The sequence below is a fragment of the Anguilla anguilla genome, chromosome 17 (genome assembly GCF_013347855.1).
Source record: "Anguilla anguilla isolate fAngAng1 chromosome 17, fAngAng1.pri, whole genome shotgun sequence".
In the NCBI taxonomy this organism is placed as follows: domain Eukaryota; kingdom Metazoa; phylum Chordata; class Actinopteri; order Anguilliformes; family Anguillidae; genus Anguilla; species Anguilla anguilla.
Window position 1 is genome coordinate 9499635 of NC_049217.1, and position 21071 is coordinate 9520705.

Here is a 21071-nt window from a genome sequence, read left to right on the forward strand (position 1 = left end):
ACCTGACTGGCAAGGGGTTTCACTAGAGGAAGCTTTAATCTTTGTCACATGGTTTGAGGAATCCACATATTTCCCTGCTTCCCACTGAAGAACATCCTGTCACATGACTTGCAACAACAACAATCTGTCTGGTCCTGTCTGTTTCCTGGCCATATGTGAGAGGTGTGGGCCATTGCATGAACTCAATCAGAAGGCAAAAGTTGAGGAATTGTAAGAATGTAAATTTTGATACTAGGTAACTGACAAGGTACTGACCTGCGTCAAAACAGTGATCCTACAATGATCTAAATAGCAGAACTATGGTACAACTGAATGCGTCAGATTTCAAATTGGTACAGGACAGGACTGTTGTTTTGTTTTCTGTAACAGAATAATTTATATTATATTACGATTTAAGAATACTTATATTATGTGTGTACATGGAAAACACTATTTTTAAAATCATAAATACAATAATAACTTGTTCTTCATTTTTAATCATAGTTTTTCATACAATCATACAATTTTACTTATCAAGTGAAATCACTTCTTTTGTTCATATTATGTTGTTACAATGGGAGAACATTTAGACTTAAGTCTCCTTAATCAGATGAGGTACAAACAATGGGTACACTGTATAAATACAAAAAATTATGTGAATAGAAGTTGTGTAAAATTACCAATGCTCTAATTATCTATATAAGAAGCACGTCTGCTCTTTGTGTCCTTAAATAGAACTCTTTGGAGTATTAAAGTCCTATGTAATGTAATATGAAGACTGTCTCCTATTGCCCCACCAACACTAACTCCAATGGAAACTTAATTTTTGCAGTTTCAATAAGATGAGGCTTTAGTTTTCTCTCCCTTCTCATGTTGGGGCCAACATTTACCCTGCACATATTTCAGAGATGGCTGCCCACCCTGTGCTGTTGACTTGTAGATGTTAAGCCTCGTCTGGTCTGCAGGTTTATAATGGGGTGAGCAACCACACATTTCTACAGAGGGCCTCCAGTCAGAGATGAAGACTCTGTCAATATGTATTGGTATCTGAGACACATGATGTATAACTATATCCAGGAGACAACAGAATAAAGCAGAGGGACTGCTAGGTTATTTAAAATAGACGGTGCTGATTTAGGGAAAAAAAATTCATGTCAGCTTCCGCAAACTTTTGAAATTTGTAGCAATCCCACAATTTTCACAGTATTACATCAGACATCAATCAAGTTGTCCAAATATCACTAGTCAAATGAAGGTGTTTGCCTATTGGGATTTTATTTTACAGTAGCAACATACTGTTTTTTGAAGACAATCTGTCACATACAATGGACAGGGCCTAGGTTTTTTCAAGTACAGCAGTTCTTTTATTTTCATTCTTTTTCCACTCAGTGCACTTCATGCATCTCCATCTTTCATATCCAGTCACAATTATGTACTCAAATAAATAACAAACAAACATTCAAGCAGTGACTTGAAATGACTGCATAGTGATATAACTGAGAAAGTCCATATGTAAAATGGCAACCAACAATGCTGCAAAGGGAAGAGCCGAACAGTGAAAGAAGTATGGACCTATATACATCCAGGAATGGACACCAGTACAAAAAGAGAAATTAACTATTGTACCCCATCTTAGCACACAATACATAATGTTTTATACAGCGATCCAATTTACTCCAAAAGACAAACTGCATTAAAACAAAAAAGTATAAAAATCATTTAGGATCTGAAGCCAGTTTTTCCTGATGGACACTTTGATCGTTTGATCTTATTTTTTAAACCTTGTTCAGTGGTGACACTTCACAAGGAAAAACACCTCAGAATTACGGGTGACGTTGTACAGTCCCTTGGTCTGCCTAGCTACAGTCAGAGCCATAGTTTGATCTATGCTTTGGTATTTTTGGAAAGGACAACACCGTCTGTGTACGGAGCCACAGCTAGCTTGCCGGGATTTAAATCCTCAAGCTATGCGCAGAGCTGGAATTGCACTATTTTCACAAAAATCTCTCCAATGATCTCATGCCTCCCTAGAAGCTCCTCCTCAGCTATATTCATTGGCTTTATCCTGGCGACTGTTCCTATATTGCTTACCAAGGCTAAGGTTAGACTAGCGCAGCTAACCAAGACTCAAAGCAATTGCAAGTCAATATATGCACACAAGTACAAAGTTAATATACAGAATGGAAAAGCCATTGATTAAATGACTTTTACAGTTTATTTTAACTTATTTTGATCAGCAGACACACACATGCACACACACACGCACACACACACACATACACACATGTATAAAGAAATTATTCTAGTTCTTCAGTCATCTTCACCTGGATGGATGGAATTTTTTTGAACTTGTACAGTTCCTGAACATACAATAACCCCCCGCCCAATTCCCAACCCACCCCTCTCATTAAATCAGATCTCATGACTGGAATTTGGAAGAATCTTGGAGGTCCTTCTTATGTGGCTGAATTGAGCAGGTGGGGCCAGAAGAAGCCTCTGGCTTTCCTGCTGAGTATCCCTGCTTCTCCTCCACTGCCTTGTGGCTGTCTTTCCCCTTGGGCCCCTCCTGAGACCCGGCCTTGGGCGGCCCCAGCATGTCCTCGGCGACACCAGTGAGTTGTTTCACAAATCCAGCCTTGTCTGCTGGGGTAGTGGCTTGCAACTTTCCGTTGCCAGGGGAGATGGCAGTTGGAGAGTGGGAGGGGCCAGGGGCGTGTTCATCCACTGCCTCCAGGAGACGCGCGTTCTCAGTGGTGGGACCTGATGGGGGAGGGCCAGTAAGGCAGGGTTTCTCTGCCCCTGCTGCTGGAGTTCTGCCTATTCTTCCCTTTTGGGTGCCTTTCCCCATCTCTGTCCCTAGAGTCCCCTCTGACATCACTGTGGCTTTTTCCTGGCCCTGCCTCCTCTGCCCTAACTCTGCCTTCCTGTCCCTTTCCTCCTGCAGCAGCCCGTCTTGCTCGCCCCTCTCCTGCTTCTGGCTGGCTATCCCGGCTTCTGTCTGGACCCCCTGGTGCCTCCGGTTCCTGGGCGGCGGCTCTGGGGTCTTTGGGTCGCAACCCACGCTTGAGACTGGAGGACACCTTTCTGGAGGCTGGCCCGCAGACATGGATATCTTTCCAGACATTGGGTCAGCAGAGGTAGGGGTGGCCAGTGATGAGGAGGGCTTTGACTCTGCAGGTGCTGGAGGTTGTTTCTGAGCTGGGGGGTCCCTGCCTGTGGGCTTCTGGTCCATGCCTTGCAGGCCACTGTGAGTGCTGCTCGCTGGTACCGTGGGGGGTGTGTGTGTCACGAGCGACAGCGCATCGGCCCTGCCCCTGCCCTGCCCCATCACCCCCAGGGGCCCCTCCCTCCTCACCAACAGCAGTGCCTCCTGGCTAAGGGGGGACTCCTGCCTCCCCAGTCTCCTTGTGGGTGGCTGCAGCATGCCTGTCTCTCCGCCCCCTTTTGTTCCATCGGCGACAGGAGCGAGTTCGGATGGCGCGGTGCTCTCCGCCTCCGTCTCCTGCAGGCTCTGCAGGCCCGTCTCACAGTGGAAGGAATCCCTGCGGAACTCGGCGTGCTTGCGGACGGCGCTCGCCATGGCAGCCCCGCCCCCGCCGGCTGCCCCCGCCCCCTTCCTTTCCTTGTCCACCCTCTCGGCCGACTGCACGCGCTGGAGCAGCGGGGAACGCGACGGCTCGGCACTCTTGGGGCGGGCCCTAGGCACTGGGGGCGGAGAGGGGTGGAGCTTAGGGCCACCCACTGCTGGGGAAGGGGCCAGGGGAGGGGGTGGTGCCTGGGGGGAGCTGACAGGTGAGGGGGTATGTGCCAGCGGGGACAGGGGGATGTTGCCGGCGGATTTGCAGCGGGCAGATCGGTATTGGCGGTGTAGTTTTGGGGAGAGACCATGCAGGGAGCTGGGCCGCATGTGCTGTGACACCAGGGGGCCAGTAGGGGCGCTCTGGGACAGAGAACCTGAGAATAGAAGAGATGCACACAAACACACACACACACACACACACACACACATACATTTACATTTCTATAATTCTGGGCGAAGTTTACCGTTAACTAGAGATCCTAGGATACAGTTCTTTGCATCCCACCATTTTCAGCCGTATTATCTTTAAAAGGGCAAATAACCTTTTTGATCTATGCGATAAAGATTGATTGACTGAGTGATTGATTGAATGTTGGAATGATTGGGGGCTATGAAGGGGTGGTGTTGAAGGTTCTGAGGGCAGAGCTCACCTAAATGGGTGGAGTCTGGGGCAGGGCGGTAGCCCTGGGTGGGGGAGGTGGGAAGGCTGTCCCCGGAGGAGAGGGAGCGCTGCAGGGAGGAGAGGCTGCGGCTGGTGTGCAGCAGGTTGCTCTGCCTGGTCATCTTGCGGAATAAAGAGCTGCGCTTCTTACTGCGAGGGGAGAGAAGGAGAGAAAAAGGAGAGAGGGAGGGAAAAGGAAGAATGGAAGAGAGTTACCACAGTGTATAAATAGTTCACTCACAAAACCGCTTGAGAGCAACTACCATACTAAAATATCTCCTGATTTGACACACTAGTCTCTCTTTATTAGCATTTTTTTTAAAGGTAATTTCTTTGTGTGCTGGCTTCAAAATGAACACATTTAGCCAGTTTGGCACCATGGCCTTTGGAGTGCGGAAAATACCAGAAGATGACCACAGTAATGTCTGTAACGTCATCTGCAGGAGCAGTCCTACCTCTCCTGTCCCTCCTTGGCTGGCGTCTTCCTGCTGCGCCGCGCCATCTTGGACTTGTAGCTGGCTTTGCGCGCCGGGCCGATCTTGATGGAGGTGTTCTCGAAGGGCGTGGTGGTCACCGTCACCCTGTTGCCGCTCTGATGGGGGCACGGTGTTCACAATTTGGTTTATTGGCCAAGAAAACCTAAAAGCTTGAATCCTCAAAACTCTTTCATTTCTTTGCTTTCCTCACCTTCAGAATGAGCTCCACAACTTCTGTGTGGACCAATCCGTGCACGGACTCTCCGTTCACATGGGTGATGAGGTCACCAGCACAGAGCCCCGCCTCTTGTGCAGGGCCTCCTTCCTCCACATGCTGTCATTTGTCGAAAGTAGTGTTAAACACGGGGGTATAGCGAACATTGACATCAGACAGGTTTATAAAGACTGCTTCATCTCATTAAAATAGCTTGCACTAGTAGATTCTTTTTACATGCATGCATGTGCATATATATGTGTGTGTGTGTCCGTGTGTGTACTTGATTGTGAATGCATATGCGTGCATCCTTCTTTATGTGTATCTATATGCGCATGAGTGCAAATGTGCCTGTATTTAAGTGTGTTCCCGCGTTTGTGTATGTGTCCACATTCAATTATATTACATTACATTATTTTTGATTAACAGATTGTCTTATCCAGAGAGAACTGCAGGAGAAGCATAAGTGAATTCACCTGATTAATATGACCAATGGTGCCAGACCTAGCCAATAACATTCTGAGACCAGTGAGAATGGATGTGACCTCACTAAAGCAGTAGTCATGCAGCTGTGTGTGCACGTATGCATGTGTACGCGAGTACTGTTGCACACGCGTGCGCATGTACGTTTTCTTTCTCTCTCTCACCCATATGATGTGGTGCACGCTGTAGACGTGGCTGTCTCCCATGTAGACGCGGATGGCCCGCAGGGTGAAGCCATAGGCCTTGCCGGAGCGGTGGATGGTGATGGGAGACCTCGGCACGCTGACCGCCGGGCTGTAGTCACGGCTGGGGGAGGAGTCACGCGAAGAGGGGTCGGAGGAGAAGGAGCGCGGAGACAAGGGACTGACCAATGGAGAGCTCCCATGCTGCTCCACTGCAGTGAAATAGAGAGAGAAAGAAATCCAATATGGCAGACTTTATGGGTTCTTTGAGCAAATTTGTTCAGGATCAGGTGGTACGCATGTGGAAGAAATCTGGCACCGTTGGTGCCAGGCCCCCTAAATATAAAATGGCACAGGAGAGAAAACTGGATTTTAGCTCGCTCGTGCAAGAATAACAGTCTCCCTCTGGTGGTGACATGCCGCACCTGCAGGGATGATGACGGACAGCGCGGTCGCCGAGGCGGACTTGGTGACCTTAGTCACGGGTCGCAAGCCACGCCTCTCCCCGTCTCCTGGCAACTGCTGGTGTCGCGTCCACCGCATGGCCAGGCTGCCAGTGGGACGGGACCCCTGGGGGTCCAAGTCCCCTCTCACAGCAACTGGAGGGGGAACTGTTGTCCCACTGGGTGTCTCGCTTGGTCTGGGCAGCTTGTCTGTAATGTTGAGGAGGAGCAGATTTAGGATTGTGAGGGCCTGTGGGATAGCAGTGCATCTCATGATCATCTTGTTCAAACCCTTTTCAATTATTCTAGTAGAAGCCAGACCCCCCCCCCCCTCACCTGAGGCTGCAGTACCATCTCCCTCTTGCAGGGCAGCCTTCACCTCCACCTGGCTGAAGGACCAACCTCTGGCCTTGACTTGAGGCTCAACCTCACCCTCTAGTGGAGAGGTGAAGCGCTGCACATCCATCAGGGCGGAGAACCGTCGCCGGGCGCCCAGCGGGGAGTTGGGGTCGCTGTCTGCGAACGAGGATTCGGAATAGGACAGCCGCTTCCTGCGGGCTCCCCTGAGAACAACAGCCGACATCACAGGAAGTGCCACTAAACACCTTACCCAGATGATCAGCTTTCAGGCACTCTCAGGTACAATTTTCAAAGATCATTTGTTCATTGCTGGAATAGTCAAGTTCCCATGAAACTGAATGTGACTGAAGGCAGAGAAGCGAAACAAAAAGAACATCTGCAGAGCCCATTGCTCTATCCAGTGCTGCAGCACACCTTACAAACTGATAATAATAAATCATCACATCTGCCCCTGTCTCACGGGAGAGGTTTTTAGCAATAATTTAGCCAAATACCATAGAGTCTACATAACACTGTCATAAAAACTTGACATAAAACTTTTCATAACCAGTCATGACAGCATATTGCAGCTTATGACCAAAGGTATAGGATCAACTACTGAATTGTCACTGCATGCATTTTGATAATGTAATGACATTGGTAACAGGCTGGCTTTATGTTATGCAGTATTGGCAGCATTATTTAGGCTTTTTGGTGTCTGCGTGATGTATTTTCAGACTCACAGCTCCGGAGAGCCAGTCCTCCAGCTCTTGTCCCGCAGGGTGAGGCTCCCCAGGCTCTCCCGTTTGGCTGCCCGTTCCTCCACTTGGCCCTTGGGGTCCCGCCTGGCCAAGGAGGGGGGCTTCTGCTCCAGCTGGGACAGGTGCTCCATGCTGCTGTAGACCTGTAGCGCCAGAAACCAAATGGAAATGGGGTTTCGGGTTTGAATCCCAGGTTGGACGTTGCTGCTGTGCCTTCAAACAAAAGTTGTTAACCTGAACTGTTTCACTCTGAGGCCTGTTATTCCTCTCTCCTTTTTCATTCCAAATGCTCTTCCCTATTTGTTTTGCACCCATAAACCAAAAAAGAGCCATGTCTTGAGTGGAGGAGGTGGATAATGCTATGGAACCAATGTTGAAGGTGAGTGAAGAGGGAAGAAATAAAATATAACTCCCAACTGAAGGGCAGTATGTCTACAGTGCATTTATTAATAGCTTCAATGCATACAGATTGGGATAACATTGGGGAAATGTTTGCATTAATGTTGGGGAATGGTGGGCCGACCTTGCTGAAGCGAGGGGAGCAGGAGGAGAACTTGCGGATCTCCACCGGCTCATCATCATTGGTGTCGTCCTCATCATACGAGTTTATTTGGGGATAGCGCTCAGAGCGTGCTGTCGAGAAAGAGAAAGAGAGAGAGTGTGTGTGTGTGTGTGTAAGAGAGAGAGAGAGAGAGAGAGAGCGAGAGAACGTGAGATAGAAACTGGATTTCCTTCTTTCTAGACAGAGGAAGCTGTCGGGACAGACTCACTGTCAAAGTAGCTTGTGTCCTCCTCAGACTCCAGTTGAGGAACAAACTCAGCTTTCTGCCTCAGTAGGCTGTTCCAGTCCAGCTCAGTGAAGAAAGAGTGCTGCTTCACTTCAACAGCACCACCTAGTGGCAGGAGGAACAAAAAGCCTGCTTGTTAAAAAATCCCAAGAAAGGATAACACTTGGTCATGAAGATGTATCGAAAAGGCTGTTTTTGGGGTGCAAAAACCATGATAGCTCATAAACTATTGTGAGCTGGCCTGTTGCAGGTGAGCACTTACCTGTGCCCAGCCGCAGAAGGGGGTTGGTCTCTAAGAGGGCAGATATCAGGCTCTGAGCATCAGCAGGAAGTGCCTCCTCACCCTCTGGCCAGACAATGTCGTCTGCGGACAGGAGGGACAGCACAGGTAAACACCAGTAACACAGAGACAGGGGAAGACTGGAGGAAGAGAAAGTGGAGGGAGACTGAACAGGAGTATTCAGATCAGCACAAGCTCATAAATGAAGCACAAAGATACAAACCCCTCAGTTTCCACTGACCCTCAGTCTTTACCACCTATAGTTTGATGTGCCTTCAAGCCAGCAACTCTATGGTTTCAATTACATACAGATTCATTTTATCTACAGGTCACCCAGCTCATCTTTCATGCACATCCCAGCATGCCTCACCTGTGATGACCTGTCCGAAGAGCTCCTCGGGCGTGTCTCCAAAGAAGGGCACGCAGCCCAGCAGGAACTCGTACAGGATGACCCCCATGGCCCACCAGTCCACCGGCTTGCCGTAGCCCTGCCGCAGGATCACCTCCGGAGCGATGTACTCCGGTGTGCCACACACCTGAGGACCCCACGCATTGCACTCACATCATTTACTTTTGTTTGCACATTTACTGAACACAATGAATGTTTGAAAATAATAACTTTATTTATACTTTCCATTGCCTTTGCTTGGAAAGTGCTTTGAGTGCACTGTATGAAATGCACCAAATAAAGACATTTATGTAAGTGTCATACTAACAATAAAACTTAAAATACAGTGTAAAGAACTGACAGCATAATACAAGTTCAAATGTTTTAACTGACATACAGTAAAAACCTGAATAACATTATAAGACAGTTCTTGCAGCATTCCTTGTCACTTAAAAATAACATTCAAGGGAATGTCCTGCATCCTGGAAACCAGAGAAATGTTCCTCCTGGAGAAGGGAATGTTCAGAGGCGTGGAGTAGCGCCTTACCTGTTTGTCCAGGAACTCACGGGTGTCCTTCTCAATGTGGCCCTCATACAGGTTGGTGGTCAGGCTCATCAAGCCCATCTTGGACAGCCCAAAATCCGTCAGCTTGATGTGCCCCATGGAGGTGATCAGCAGACTGTGGGACAAGAGAGAGAAGCTCACTTTGATGTTGTAACGATGCATGGAGATACTAATTCATATTCACCTTTAGTAGAGTAGATCACAGAAGAGTACAGTAGATATTTTGTACAGCATCACATATAATCAGCACAGACATTCTGCAGGCTATGCATTTCTGATTTACTTTACATTCTGAACTTCTACAAAGTCCCACAAACTGGCAAATGGTCAGATAACTGCTGTACCATATGGCTGATGTTCGATAACAATAGCCAGCCATTAGCTGATCAATAGGCAGCCACTGTGCATTAGCTAAATGGATGGCTACTTAACCACATCTAATGCTATATTGCTCTCTTTCCATAAGAATGAATGCATGTCAGCTTCAAAAATATCCTGTTTTATTCTGATTGCATGAGCAACTATTGTATTTTGCTGCCTTCTACTACAAAGGAAGAATGTGCATTTGAAAACTTTTAATTTAGTTCAAAGTTTTCAGCTACCATAGGACAGCATAGAGAAGATACAAGCAAATTAGAGTACATTGTACTTTATATGTCTGAGGTACTATTTACAGTCCTTGAACATGAATTCTATCTACATTTGTCACAGTCTTGTTGCTGATATTCCCTGCATTTCATATTACTAGCCAGCAGAGGGAGACATCTTACTTGTCAGGCTTCAGGTCGCGGTGCACGATGCCGTAGTTGTGTATATACTCCAGAGCCAGCACAGTTTCAGCAAAGTACATGCGCGCGAGCTCCACCGGCAGCGCCCCGATGTTCTTCAGCAGAGTGGCGCAGTCCCCTCCTGCCAAAGAGATTACGGTTACGGCATCGAATCGGTTAACATTTGTCCTCAATTTCTTGTCCAAAAAAATAAACAATATGGATTCTATATTCTCACCAAGCTCCGCCCACACAACATGAAGACTCGCCCCCTTTCCCCAAGCCCCACCTCTCACCCTCCACATACTCCATGACCATGCAGAGGTGCCTGCGGGTCTCGAAGGAGCAGAACATGCTGACCACGAAGGGGTTCTCGGCGAAGGTGAGGATGTCGCGCTCCACGAAGGCCTGCTGGATCTGGTTCCGCAGGATCAGGTTCTGCTTGTTGATCTTCTTCATGGCGAAGCGCTGGCGAGTCTCCAGGTGCCGGACCAGGTACACCGCGCTGGCGGGTGGGACAGGGTTCACACACAGACAGGGACGCGCGATGGGAGGTGACCCACAGTACAACTCAGGGAGGAGGCGGTGACAGGACCCGGGCGCTGGTTACGCCTAAATGACCTCCAAACTAATGTATAATACACATGGACGGAGTGTGGCACAGTGGGTAAGGAACTGCGCTTGTAACCGAAAGGTCGCAGGTTCGATTCCCGGGTAAGGACACTGCCGTTGTACCCTTGAGCAAGGTACTTAACCTGCATTGCTTCAGTATATATCCAGCTGTATAAATGGATACAATGTAAAGTAAAAAGTTGTGTAAGTCGCTCTGGATAAGAGCATCTGCTAAATGCCTGTAATGTAATGTAATTAATGTACACCTCTTAGTGGGGCCAGACTGAGGGTGGAGGTCATGTCAAACCAAGCTTCAGAGAACAACTCCTATCAGTCTACTTTGAGAAGATGAGTGACACGTGAACATCATTTTATATAACACTTTATGTACACAATTGCTCTGGCAATACTATGCCTTGGGTACCAGACCAGTACGCGCCCCCCAGTCCCCAGGCTCACCCATACGCCCCGTTGCTGATCAGCTTGATGGTCTGAAAGTCATTCTCGCTCGGTGGCTTCATGGCTTTGATCTTGCCCTGTCGTAATAAACACGAGAGCGTAAACTGACTCGACGAGACTGCTTTAAAAAGCACCGTGAAGTGCATTCCCAGGCATCCATTCTTCGCCCTGATCAATGAGCTGGACCTCCAAGAGCAGCAGACATGGAGTTTAGCTGACTCTGTCCTATTTCTGAAAGGCAGGAGGGGTTTAATCTGTGATACTGCATTAAATGGGCGTCCCTCACAGACTGTAACAGCACCCCTGCAGAAGCAATAAGAGTATGATTACGGTCCTTTGCTCTTTTGCCCAGGGGGCTAATCGTAGGTTTAGTTGCACAGAGCAGCAGTTGAGAGGCAGGGCTGGGAACAGCCACAGCAGGCTTGGAATAAGCTGTAAGCGGCGAATGACTCCACAGATCTGCATCCGATGGGATGGGCTGTCCTAATATGGGTGGGGGGAATTTTTGGGGAAGGAACGGGGTCCTCACCTCTGCAGAATCGTCCGTCTCAGGAGTGTGGGATCCCTCACTGTCATAGCTGTCCAGATTCACCATTTCTGGAGGCACGAGAACACAAAAAAAAATTTACAACACGTACCCACGCACATTTTACAAGGCCTACCCCATTGCTTTACATGAATTGTTATTCTTTTTCTCTTGTGTCTCTCATTGTATACTTTTGGTATTTATTTATTCATCAAATCAAATCAATTTTATTTGTATAGTGCTTGTTACAGAGAAATGTCACAAAGACACTTTCCTGAGTAACAGAAGGAAAACTGGGCAAAAAAGCCTGAAACCCCAAAAAGCACGCAGAGGTAAATAAAATAAAAAAACTTCCTGGTGGGATGTTGGCCAGCACTTAGCTGTAAAAGATATTCTATATCTGAGTGGGATTTCCTGGTTAAATAAAGGTCAAATACATTTTTAAAAGTGTGCAGCAGGCTCACCCTCCAGTGGGTGTCTGGTCAGACCCAGTTGGCTGAAGATGTATCTGGGGATGTCCGTCTTCATCAGGTGTCCCTCCTTGGCGTGGTCCTCTGCCGCCTCCAGCAGGTGGTAGAACTCCTCTGGGTTAAACTCCTGTTAGAGGGGGACAACATTCACCGTGACACATGGCTGCACAAGCACAAGCCACAGATTCTAGTGACTGACCAAATATTCAGCTCTGTATTTTTTAAAGTCATTATTTCTCTCAGTATAGAATGCCTAATCATATTCAATAAGTGTCCTCAACACTGCAAGCTCTGCAATTTGCTGTCTGAATCCCTCTCTATCCTTAGGCTATGCTACATTTAATTAAGTTTTCCTGTGGGGTGGTCAGCCACAGCCTACAATGGCACAATTCAGATTCAATAGCAGACTGTGGGGTCTATCCAAGCTCTTCAACAGTGCCTTACAGGATGTGCCACCCTGCAGCCCCTCAACTCCATTTAAACCCACAAAATCTATCCGACAGAAATGGAGAATGCCAGGCTGACAAAAATATATATATTTATTAAATTGATGGGTCTCCAGAGCAAATCCAATGTTCACCCAATTTCAAAACACAAATTAAAAGTTACCTACTGTCAGAAAGAGAGTGAGGTTCCAAATTTTTCCAAGTTCCTAACTTTTCTCTGTCATATAGCCAGAGAGCAAGGTGAAAATGTTAGCCTTGCCACGTGAGACAGACTGCAACCCAGTACCACTGGCTGTCATCTAAATTGCTTTTAAGGTAAGGAAAACTTTAAAGCAAGGGAACTTTCAAAAAATCATTAGAAATTTGCTGGAGATTGGGTGAACTGTCCCTTAGACACTCTACCTAACATAAAGTGACCCTCAATCTAAATGCAAATGAAACTGTTAAATAGCTCATTGTTCATTTTATGGAAGTAAAATGTTTGTTTTTTTTATTTCAAATGAAGGCATGCAATTTGATTCTGAATATTGGATAATCTTAAAAACCTCATCTGGTGGAGGGAAATTCTGCAGAAAGAGAAGCAGTGAAAAATAAGAGAAGTAATCTCTATCTGCTTTTTTTCAGTGATGAGGTTTGTGTATTCATGAGTGTTTTCTGGACTTTTTGGCATTACTGTGATCTGAGTGGTTTGAACTGAGTAGCCAGAGCAGTAGAACCAATAGTAGTAGCAGAAGTAGAAGGGGTATATACAGTATACTAATAACATTAGAATTGGTGGTATCATAGTAACAGAAGTGTAGTAGCAGCAGTACTACAGTATTAGCAATGGTAATAATGGTACAGTAGTAACCTCAGGTGTATAGTAGCAGTTGAAACGGTAGTAGTATGACTCACCAGGCACTCCAAGAGCCTGGCTGGGCGAGAGATGATGAAGAGGAGTTTTTTCACCAGCTCAGTGATGAAGGCCACCTCAGAGCTCTCTGACCGCTCAAATGCCTGAGAGCAAGACAGGAAAAGAATTAGAGAGAGAGACAAGGAGAGACAAAGAGAGAGAGAGAGAGAGAGAGAGAGAACCTCAGACTAGAACATCAATACGCAGCAGGTCCAGGTCAACTCAATCAAAACAGAAAAATAAGATAGAGCAGCCCAAGACCAAATCAGTCAAGCCAGAGCAGTGAGATGCAGCCAGGTGTCACCGACAGGTAAGTTCTCTGTTAAATCACCGTTGTCAATTTGTGTCATTATGACATCACAATTCACAGGGCATGTTCCAGTGACAGTTGGAGTTATGGATGACTCACATTGTGCAGGAGCTTCTCCAGGTTCTCCTGCAGCTCCAGGAAGTAGACAGAGGTGATGACAGCATCCCGGGCCTTAGTCAGGCAGTCCCGGGCCAGCTCGGTGATCTGGTGGTGAATGAAGCTGAGGACCCCATCGGCCAGCGGCAGCGTGGTCTCTGGGGCGTGGCGCCGAATGAACTCCATCAGCCGCTCCTCCATCTGCGCCGTGGCCTGAGGGACACGGGCGGGGACCGGATGGGCCCAAGCTACAGTCACCAAGACGGGCAGAGACTGTGTGTGTGTGTGTGTGTGTGTGTGTGTGTGTGTGTGCCTGTCTATATGTCCATGTGTATATGTGAGTGAATCTTTGAGCAAGTATCTGTGCGTGTCTGCGTATGCAATTATGCGTGTGTGTCCAAGTTTGTGTACATGTACACATTTGTGTGTGAGTATGTATGTGTGCATATATTTATGTGTGTATCTGTGTGTGTGTGTGTATGTGTGTGTGTGTGTGTGTGTGTGTGTGCATGTGCACTGGGGGTCTGACCTTTGGGAAGCGTTCCTGGTACACGTGGTTCATCATGACGATCTCGTTGTCGTAGCAGGAGGGTGATCGTCCCGGGCTGCAGGGGGGAACAGGGTGTGTGAGAGAGGGGGGCGTTAGGATCAATTGCACACCCTTTCAGTGACAGCTTAAGTTGCTTAAGAGGTGAATCCCCTACTCAGCCACCCTACACATGTATGTATAATATGTATAATCCTTGACTGACTAGTCAAACAGGAGGTTATTATTGGGAACAGAGGCGGCACGTTGTAGGAGGCGGCCACCTCAGGCTACGGGACCGGGCGCGCAAATGGGGCGAGCTGCGTCCCCCTTCATCGTCGGCGATGCTCTCCGTGCTGCCGAAATGCTTGGAGAGGAAGTGCAGCTCATCCATGGTGGGCTGGTAGGGCAGCTGCTCCTGGGAGGAGCTAGAGGACTGTGTGTATGTGGGGGGGGGGGGGGGGGGGGGGGGGAGGTGGGGGGGTAGAGCCAACAAAGGGAAGGCAAGGAGAAGTGAGGGAAAACAAGAGAGGGGAGAGAGTGAGGGATGAGGAGATAGAAGGAAAGACAAAGGGCAGAGGGAGGAGGAGGAGGAGTAAAGGTTGAAAGAGGAGAGGTGAAGTCAGTGTGAAATCAGTGGAAATTTTGACGATTTGGCAGAAAAAGCCGAAGCAGGAGACTTTGCTGCCGTACATACCGTCGAGCTTGGTGTGTTGGTCCCGTATCCTGAAGAAGGCAGTGAGGCCAGAGACCATCGCCTCCCATCTGCTCTGCAGGGGGGAGAATGCAGCAGATTAACCCCAAGTGGCGCCCTCTGTTGGAGCGGAGGAATCATCACTCTTTCAACTAGTCTCATCCAGCAGGGGTCCCCTCCCTAGACATTTTACTGTCTTAGTGCTTGCTCACCTATTCCTACAACATAAACAAAAATCACTGAACCCAAATCCAACACATACTCACCTAAAATCCAAACATGTTTTATACAATATCATACAATCCATATAAATTTACATTTATAGTCAAAAGATAAATATCCAGATAGACCGAGTTAAAGAGATAGTCATTAAAGCTGAGGGAAATACTGTTGAACTAATAGAAATTAGATTCTTTAATTATATTCTCACTGGATTTTTCGATTGTGAGGCGGACACAATACATAGAGCCATCGCAGCAACAATTCTCCACAGCTAGAAGAGACAAGGCGACACTGTGAGATTATATTAAAGGGAACTCCACGAATAGCAGAGACATTAAAATAGGCCTGATAAACAGGAATTTCACTGAGGTGCTGTGTCCCCGCAGGAGCCTTTGTGAGTGAAGAGAGGACCATCAATTGAGCACGGTCCTTCGTCCTTTTAGGGTGCAGCCTTACCTCCTGGAGGAGGCGAAGGAGAAGTGCGTGGGGGCGCTGGGGGAGAAGTTTCGGGGGCTGTCCATGGGGCTGCTCCCTAAAGGCATGGAGAGAGGGGAATGAGAGAGGGGCTCCGTCGACAGAGGTGCGCCAGTCCACAGCTGTTTTTTGAGATACACAGTACCCACCAATGTGACCTGGGATGGGCGAATGTGGGCGGGGCAGTGTGGGGGAGGTGCTGGTCAGGATGAGGCTCTTCCTGTTGCTTGCACGGCAACTATTGGCAAAAAAAAAAACACTCAAGATTTTAATGATACACAGTAATGAGTAATGAAATATTCACAACACTTCTACCAAAATATCTACCATCACATTATTCATATTTATTAATCTAGCGGTACTAGTTTTTCCAAGTACTAAACAAGTGAAAGTAAGAGGGAAAATATGAATGCAGTGTGTATGTGCGTGCAGGTCTGTGTGTGTCTGTACCTTAGCCAGTACATGGTTGTGAGTATGTGATTAAATATGTGAGTGTACATTTGTGCGTGCCTGTGCACGCCAGAATAATTGTTTGTGTGTGTATTTGTGCAAAGGTGCAAATGTGTGTGTGAATGTAATGTACGTGTCAGTTTGTGTGTGTGTATCTGGTGTCTGCTCCAGTGTATGAATATGCATGTATATGTCTGTGTATCTATGCTGGTGTGTGTGTTCCAGCTGGTCTGTACATGCAAAGGAGCATGTATGTGTTTGTATGTATGTGCGTGTGTGTCTGTTTCAGTGTAGAGCCTGACTCAGATCAGCCACACAGAAAGGACCCTGGTGCTCACAAATTCCAATTTCCTCAGCCTTCAATCCTCCTCTCATACCCCATGATGTGAGATAAGAGCAACGATGTGATGAGATCACTGCGTCTCACTCACACTGTGTCTCACACAAAGAGAAAGAGAGACAGGAAAGAAAGAAAGGAAAGGAAGGAAAGATCAGGTGGCTTTTAAATGACTAACAGAGTGCCGAGAGAGGGAAAGACAGAGAGAGAGAGAGAGAGAGAGAGAAAGGGGGAAAGAGAGGGGGAGCTAGAGAGAGACTCCACTTACTCTGACAGCAGTGACTGCGCAATTTCACAATTACCATCACCAAACTGTCACACAGCATTCACGACAAAAGCCCTCTCTCATGCAGACTTGCTATATTCACTTATTTTGTACCTTGGTATACAGAGTAACTCCATTCAATGTATGACTGCACGGTGACTGTACCATTGCACATCTCTGCATGTTTCCCCTGCAATTCCAATTGTTTGGATAAAATCACTCTGGAAGACTGCTGCAGTTTCTTCTGAATTAACCTTTTCATGCATGGTGCCCACAGCAGTGAATAGAGCTTTCAAAGTCTATTTTAACCTAGTCAAAAACATTTCTGATCTTCAACTGCTTGATGGCAGATTCTTTGGACCTTTGCCTAAACTGTGATATGCTCCATATTGCTACATTTGATTGGCTTTTCTAGTTTTGATAAATTGAAGGTCAAAATGGTGGATTGAGGTGAAAACGTTCAAAGTACTTCTGGTATAACTGTGAAAGCCTTCTATTCCTAGAAAACAGAGCATGTGAAAAAAAAATTATTGTTAGGTATGATGCAAGGAGCATTCTAAGTTTTAAACAAAAAAACCTTCTGTCCACTCTAGTGGACATCATGCATTAAGAGTTGCAATCTGCATGTGTGGCCTTTTCATGGAGCCAAGACATTTTCAACATCCTTTCACATGTCCTTAGAAGTAAAAAAAAAACTACAGTATGTGAAAAAAATATTGCTCTGTTTAGTAATAATTCATGCATGAACGGATTAATAAAACTCAGTGATGGCAACTGGCTGAATGCACAGGAGCACACGTAAAATAAGCTTCCATAAAGGTAAGTTTCTACGATTTTTCATTTTCCTTTCTCTACTTGACAGTCTTAGCGGACTAGCGGACTCAATATCACAGGACATAAATCAGGACTCGTATCATAAGAATAGCAGAACAAGGACATGGATACAGGACAGGAAGTGGAAATGATGCAGCAAAAAGTCTACAACCAATCAGAGAAAGGCAAGGATTTAATTATTTTTTTAAAGATTGCAAGATGATAGAACCTGCCAAGCATTTCCCAAAAATGCAAATGTAGGAGAATATATATATATATATATATATATATTGATGAAATGCGTCTACAATTACAAATGGGGTATTTCAAAATCAGGAAGAAGCACACACACACACATACAATGTAGTCTCACACTCTGACAAACACATGAACTCTTTTTGACTCGTAACCCCAAAACAAACTGACTTCATATTTTATTATTTCAAATAAATTATTTTAAATAAATTGGGCCAACATCAGGGGTGTGCATCCTTGGTTCTGGAGAGATGCACGGTGTGCTAGATTTTGTTTTCACCTTAAAATTAGAAACTAATTCACACCCAAGAAACAAACTGTGGAGCATTAATTGCGCAATCAACAGCTATAATTGAACAACAGAATGCATTTCAATGAAAGGGACAGCAGTAGCTGTTCTTGCAGAGTAGATTAGTTAGTAGATTGTAATTAGTTATGTTTTTAAACTAAAATTAGGGAAATTTAAAAATAATTTTACTTTGAAAATTTCTAATTAATGTCAGACATCAAATATGCATGTAAAATTATGTACAATGTAAACTGCAGATTATTCTCCAAAGAGCTGCCCCTGGCTTCCCTTCAAAATGCAGAAAAATAACAATTTTAATAATTTAATATTCTGGACTGATCTTAATTAGTATAACTTTAAATTCACAGAACAAAGGGATTCCAATGAGAACAGTCCAAAACAGGCTGACACAATGGACACTCATGAATGAATTTACACTGGTCTATTTTTCTACGCCCTTTGAAATTGGAGGATCAGAACACAACCTCTACATCTCCCTCTGGGCAGAATTGGTGTCGAAAACATTCCGGTGTTTTCTGTGCACCAGCATATCTGTGGATAAATAATCAGAAAAGACTTGCTTCTCTCACCCTTCTGCTCTTGTCAAAAAAAACAAGACAGAAATAATGCTTAAAAGTGTGATATGATGTCTGTGAATGTGAATCCTGTGGGTGAATGTGACTTAAGTGTGTGGCTGAGACTGTGTGTGAAAGGGACTCTCTCTCTCTTTAAATATAGCTCTCTCAGTGTGTGGACGTGACTGTGCGTGCTAATGAGTGTTTTGCAGAGTGAGACAGTGACTCTCAGTTTTTGAATGTGATGTGCCATTGAGTTGCCCATCCATAATGGCTCGTGTGGTTGGTCACTGTGCAACTGACTGCAGGATATCTCCCCACAACCACGGGCTTCACACACCTGCAGCACTCACAATCCCTAACCCAATTACAGCCACAATCTGAATCTTAATCAACAAACCCCACCCTTATCCCAATCCCACCACCAGAGGCCCAGCAACAGAGATACATTCTAGTAGAACTTCAACTAATGGAACAGCAAATTGGGCCTGGCAAGGAGCAAGACCATCTCAGCTGTGCATTAGTTATAAGTCGGACTGTTGCTGTCCATGGTTCTGAAGACTAAGAGAGAGATATAGAATGAGAGAGGGGGAGGGAGAGCTAATAGCTGGTAATGTAGCTGGGTTAAAAAACATGACATTCAAACAAAAGGTTCAAAGGGTAGAAATTATGTATTTAACCCCAATCTTGTGAGCATGCATACATGGATGTGTGTGTGTGTGCGTGCATGTGTGTACGTGTGGAAGCCTACTGAGAAACAGAGAGTGAAATGTAGGCTGTGCATGGTTCTTTTAAGGAGGAGAGCAGACAGAAAAAGAAAAAGATAGAAAGAAAAAGAGGAAGAGAGAGGGTGGTTGGCTGAAGGAGGAGGATAGGGGGGGTAGAGTGTCTAGCCTGGGGCAGTGGGAGTACTGACAGCAGAGGCTGCATTGTAATCCCATCTCATTCCTCAGTCGGGTGTCTAACAGAGTGGTTTAAAAATCACATTTTACACACAGGCCAGACTGAATATTTTATCTGAAATTAATTCTTAATGCCTTTATATGTATTCGCAAATTGACTTTATGAAATTTATGACAATTCCATCCCCGCATTCTTCTTCAACTTCAGTGAAGTCGAATATTCCTCATGAATATGAATACTACAATACGTTAATATTCACAAACTTACATATTGTACATTTGGAAATTGCACAGAGAGAGAGGGAGATGGTGAAGGTAGAGAGGGAGTGGAGAGAATAGGGTGAGCAGGAGAGAGAGAGAGAGCAAGTGAGAGAGCGAGAGAGCGAGAGTGAAAGAGAGACAGAGTGAGTGAGTGAGTGAGAGAGAGAGAGAGAGAGAGAGAGCACTAAACAGCAGCTGGGGTACACACAGACCCCTGCTGTGGGTGATAGGTCTGTGGGCACCCCTGACGGGGGAGACATTTTGCTGTTTTGACATCTGAGACATTATCTTTCCAAGTGGACTCCACAAGTGAGTGAGTGCAGGCAGCAGCAGTAAACACAAAGAGAGTGAAGAAGGTATTCAGGCACCAACAACAGCACATAGTCGCTGGCCATAGGGAAGAGCAAAAATTATCTGGCCTCCCTTCTAAAAGCAGCTATTGAAGCTTGCCTTTTCAAAGACACGCTCCATCGTTTCGATGATGACCTCACATAAGCGCTTGGAACAAGGCAGTAAATGATGAAATGCGAAATGACTGTTTTGTTTCAGAGCTGAGGAGACAGTGGACTGCTAATCGCTTACTTTTGCATTTGCAGTCTTACCTCCAATTACTTTTTACCATTTTCTTGAAAACTGAATGCTTCCAACATGTGAAAAGCTGCAACAACTCCTATCTTGGTAGTATGTACCAATGCTGTACCTAATTTACATGAATGAACACACGCATGGACACAAGCCTTCAGTGACAGGGACAATGACGGATTAGCCTCCTGAGGCAAGGGTTTGCTGTCTGAGATTGAGACCAACGATTGATAAATGCTTGTTGGGTCCACACAAATCCTTTCCCTGAAGCTAACTTTCATTCTCAGAGAAACTCACAGAAGTGCTGTTGGACAGCAAACAAGAAAATGCACTCACCTGCTGCTTTTGCGGGGAAGGGGAAGATCCTTCTGAAAAAAAAGACAGAGAGAGAGAGATAGAGAGAGAGAGAGAGAGAGAGAGAAATCAGATTGGTTTTTAGGGTACTAACAGAGGGCCCAATCGTGAAGCTCCACCCCACAAATACAAAACAATAATCCTATATCTGGTCCCAGCCAGCAACTGAAGCACATGCCAGCTCATGGCCCATATAGAACATCCTAGAATCCTTCAGGCACATTCCCTTACTCAGGTACTAGCCATGTTTGTTAATAGACTTTTCCTTTCTTATTAATCAATTTGAATACACTTATGTACTTACGCACTTATGTCTGCTAAATTATTACAAAGCAATTTTATATTCACTGAACTT

The 21071-nt window shown here is 45.9% G+C and overlaps 1 protein-coding gene across 5 annotated transcripts in view; it reads right to left on the reverse strand.

The window, feature by feature from the left end:
• Positions 1-458: 458 nt before the first annotated feature.
• The window catches only part of LOC118216463 (microtubule-associated serine/threonine-protein kinase 1-like), a 60212-nt gene continuing 39599 nt past the window's right edge, over positions 459-21071 (reverse strand). For 3 of the 5 annotated variants that reach the window (XM_035397630.1, XM_035397628.1, XM_035397626.1), the window contains exons 2-27: positions 20699-20730; positions 15783-15871; positions 15616-15691; positions 14941-15013; positions 14528-14679; positions 14247-14322; positions 13721-13930; positions 13314-13415; positions 11968-12100; positions 11507-11574; positions 10978-11054; positions 10203-10411; positions 9910-10048; positions 9122-9254; positions 8557-8722; positions 8169-8270; positions 7889-8011; positions 7642-7751; positions 7101-7261; positions 6355-6581; positions 6001-6228; positions 5558-5787; positions 4908-5030; positions 4676-4812; positions 4210-4370; positions 459-3933 (exon numbers count right to left, since the gene is read on the reverse strand). In XM_035397630.1, coding sequence (XP_035253521.1) covers positions 2399-3933; positions 4210-4370; positions 4676-4812; positions 4908-5030; positions 5558-5787; positions 6001-6228; positions 6355-6581; positions 7101-7261; positions 7642-7751; positions 7889-8011; positions 8169-8270; positions 8557-8722; positions 9122-9254; positions 9910-10048; positions 10203-10411; positions 10978-11054; positions 11507-11574; positions 11968-12100; positions 13314-13415; positions 13721-13930; positions 14247-14322; positions 14528-14679; positions 14941-15013; positions 15616-15680 — 4740 coding nt within the window. In that variant the 5' untranslated portion in view covers positions 15681-15691; positions 15783-15871; positions 20699-20730 and the 3' untranslated portion in view covers positions 459-2398. The remainder of the gene's footprint in view (positions 3934-4209; positions 4371-4675; positions 4813-4907; positions 5031-5557; positions 5788-6000; positions 6229-6354; positions 6582-7100; positions 7262-7641; positions 7752-7888; positions 8012-8168; positions 8271-8556; positions 8723-9121; positions 9255-9909; positions 10049-10202; positions 10412-10977; positions 11055-11506; positions 11575-11967; positions 12101-13313; positions 13416-13720; positions 13931-14246; positions 14323-14527; positions 14680-14940; positions 15014-15615; positions 15692-15782; positions 15872-20698; positions 20731-21071) is intronic. The other 2 variants (XM_035397629.1, XM_035397627.1) reach the window with 1 other exon arrangement.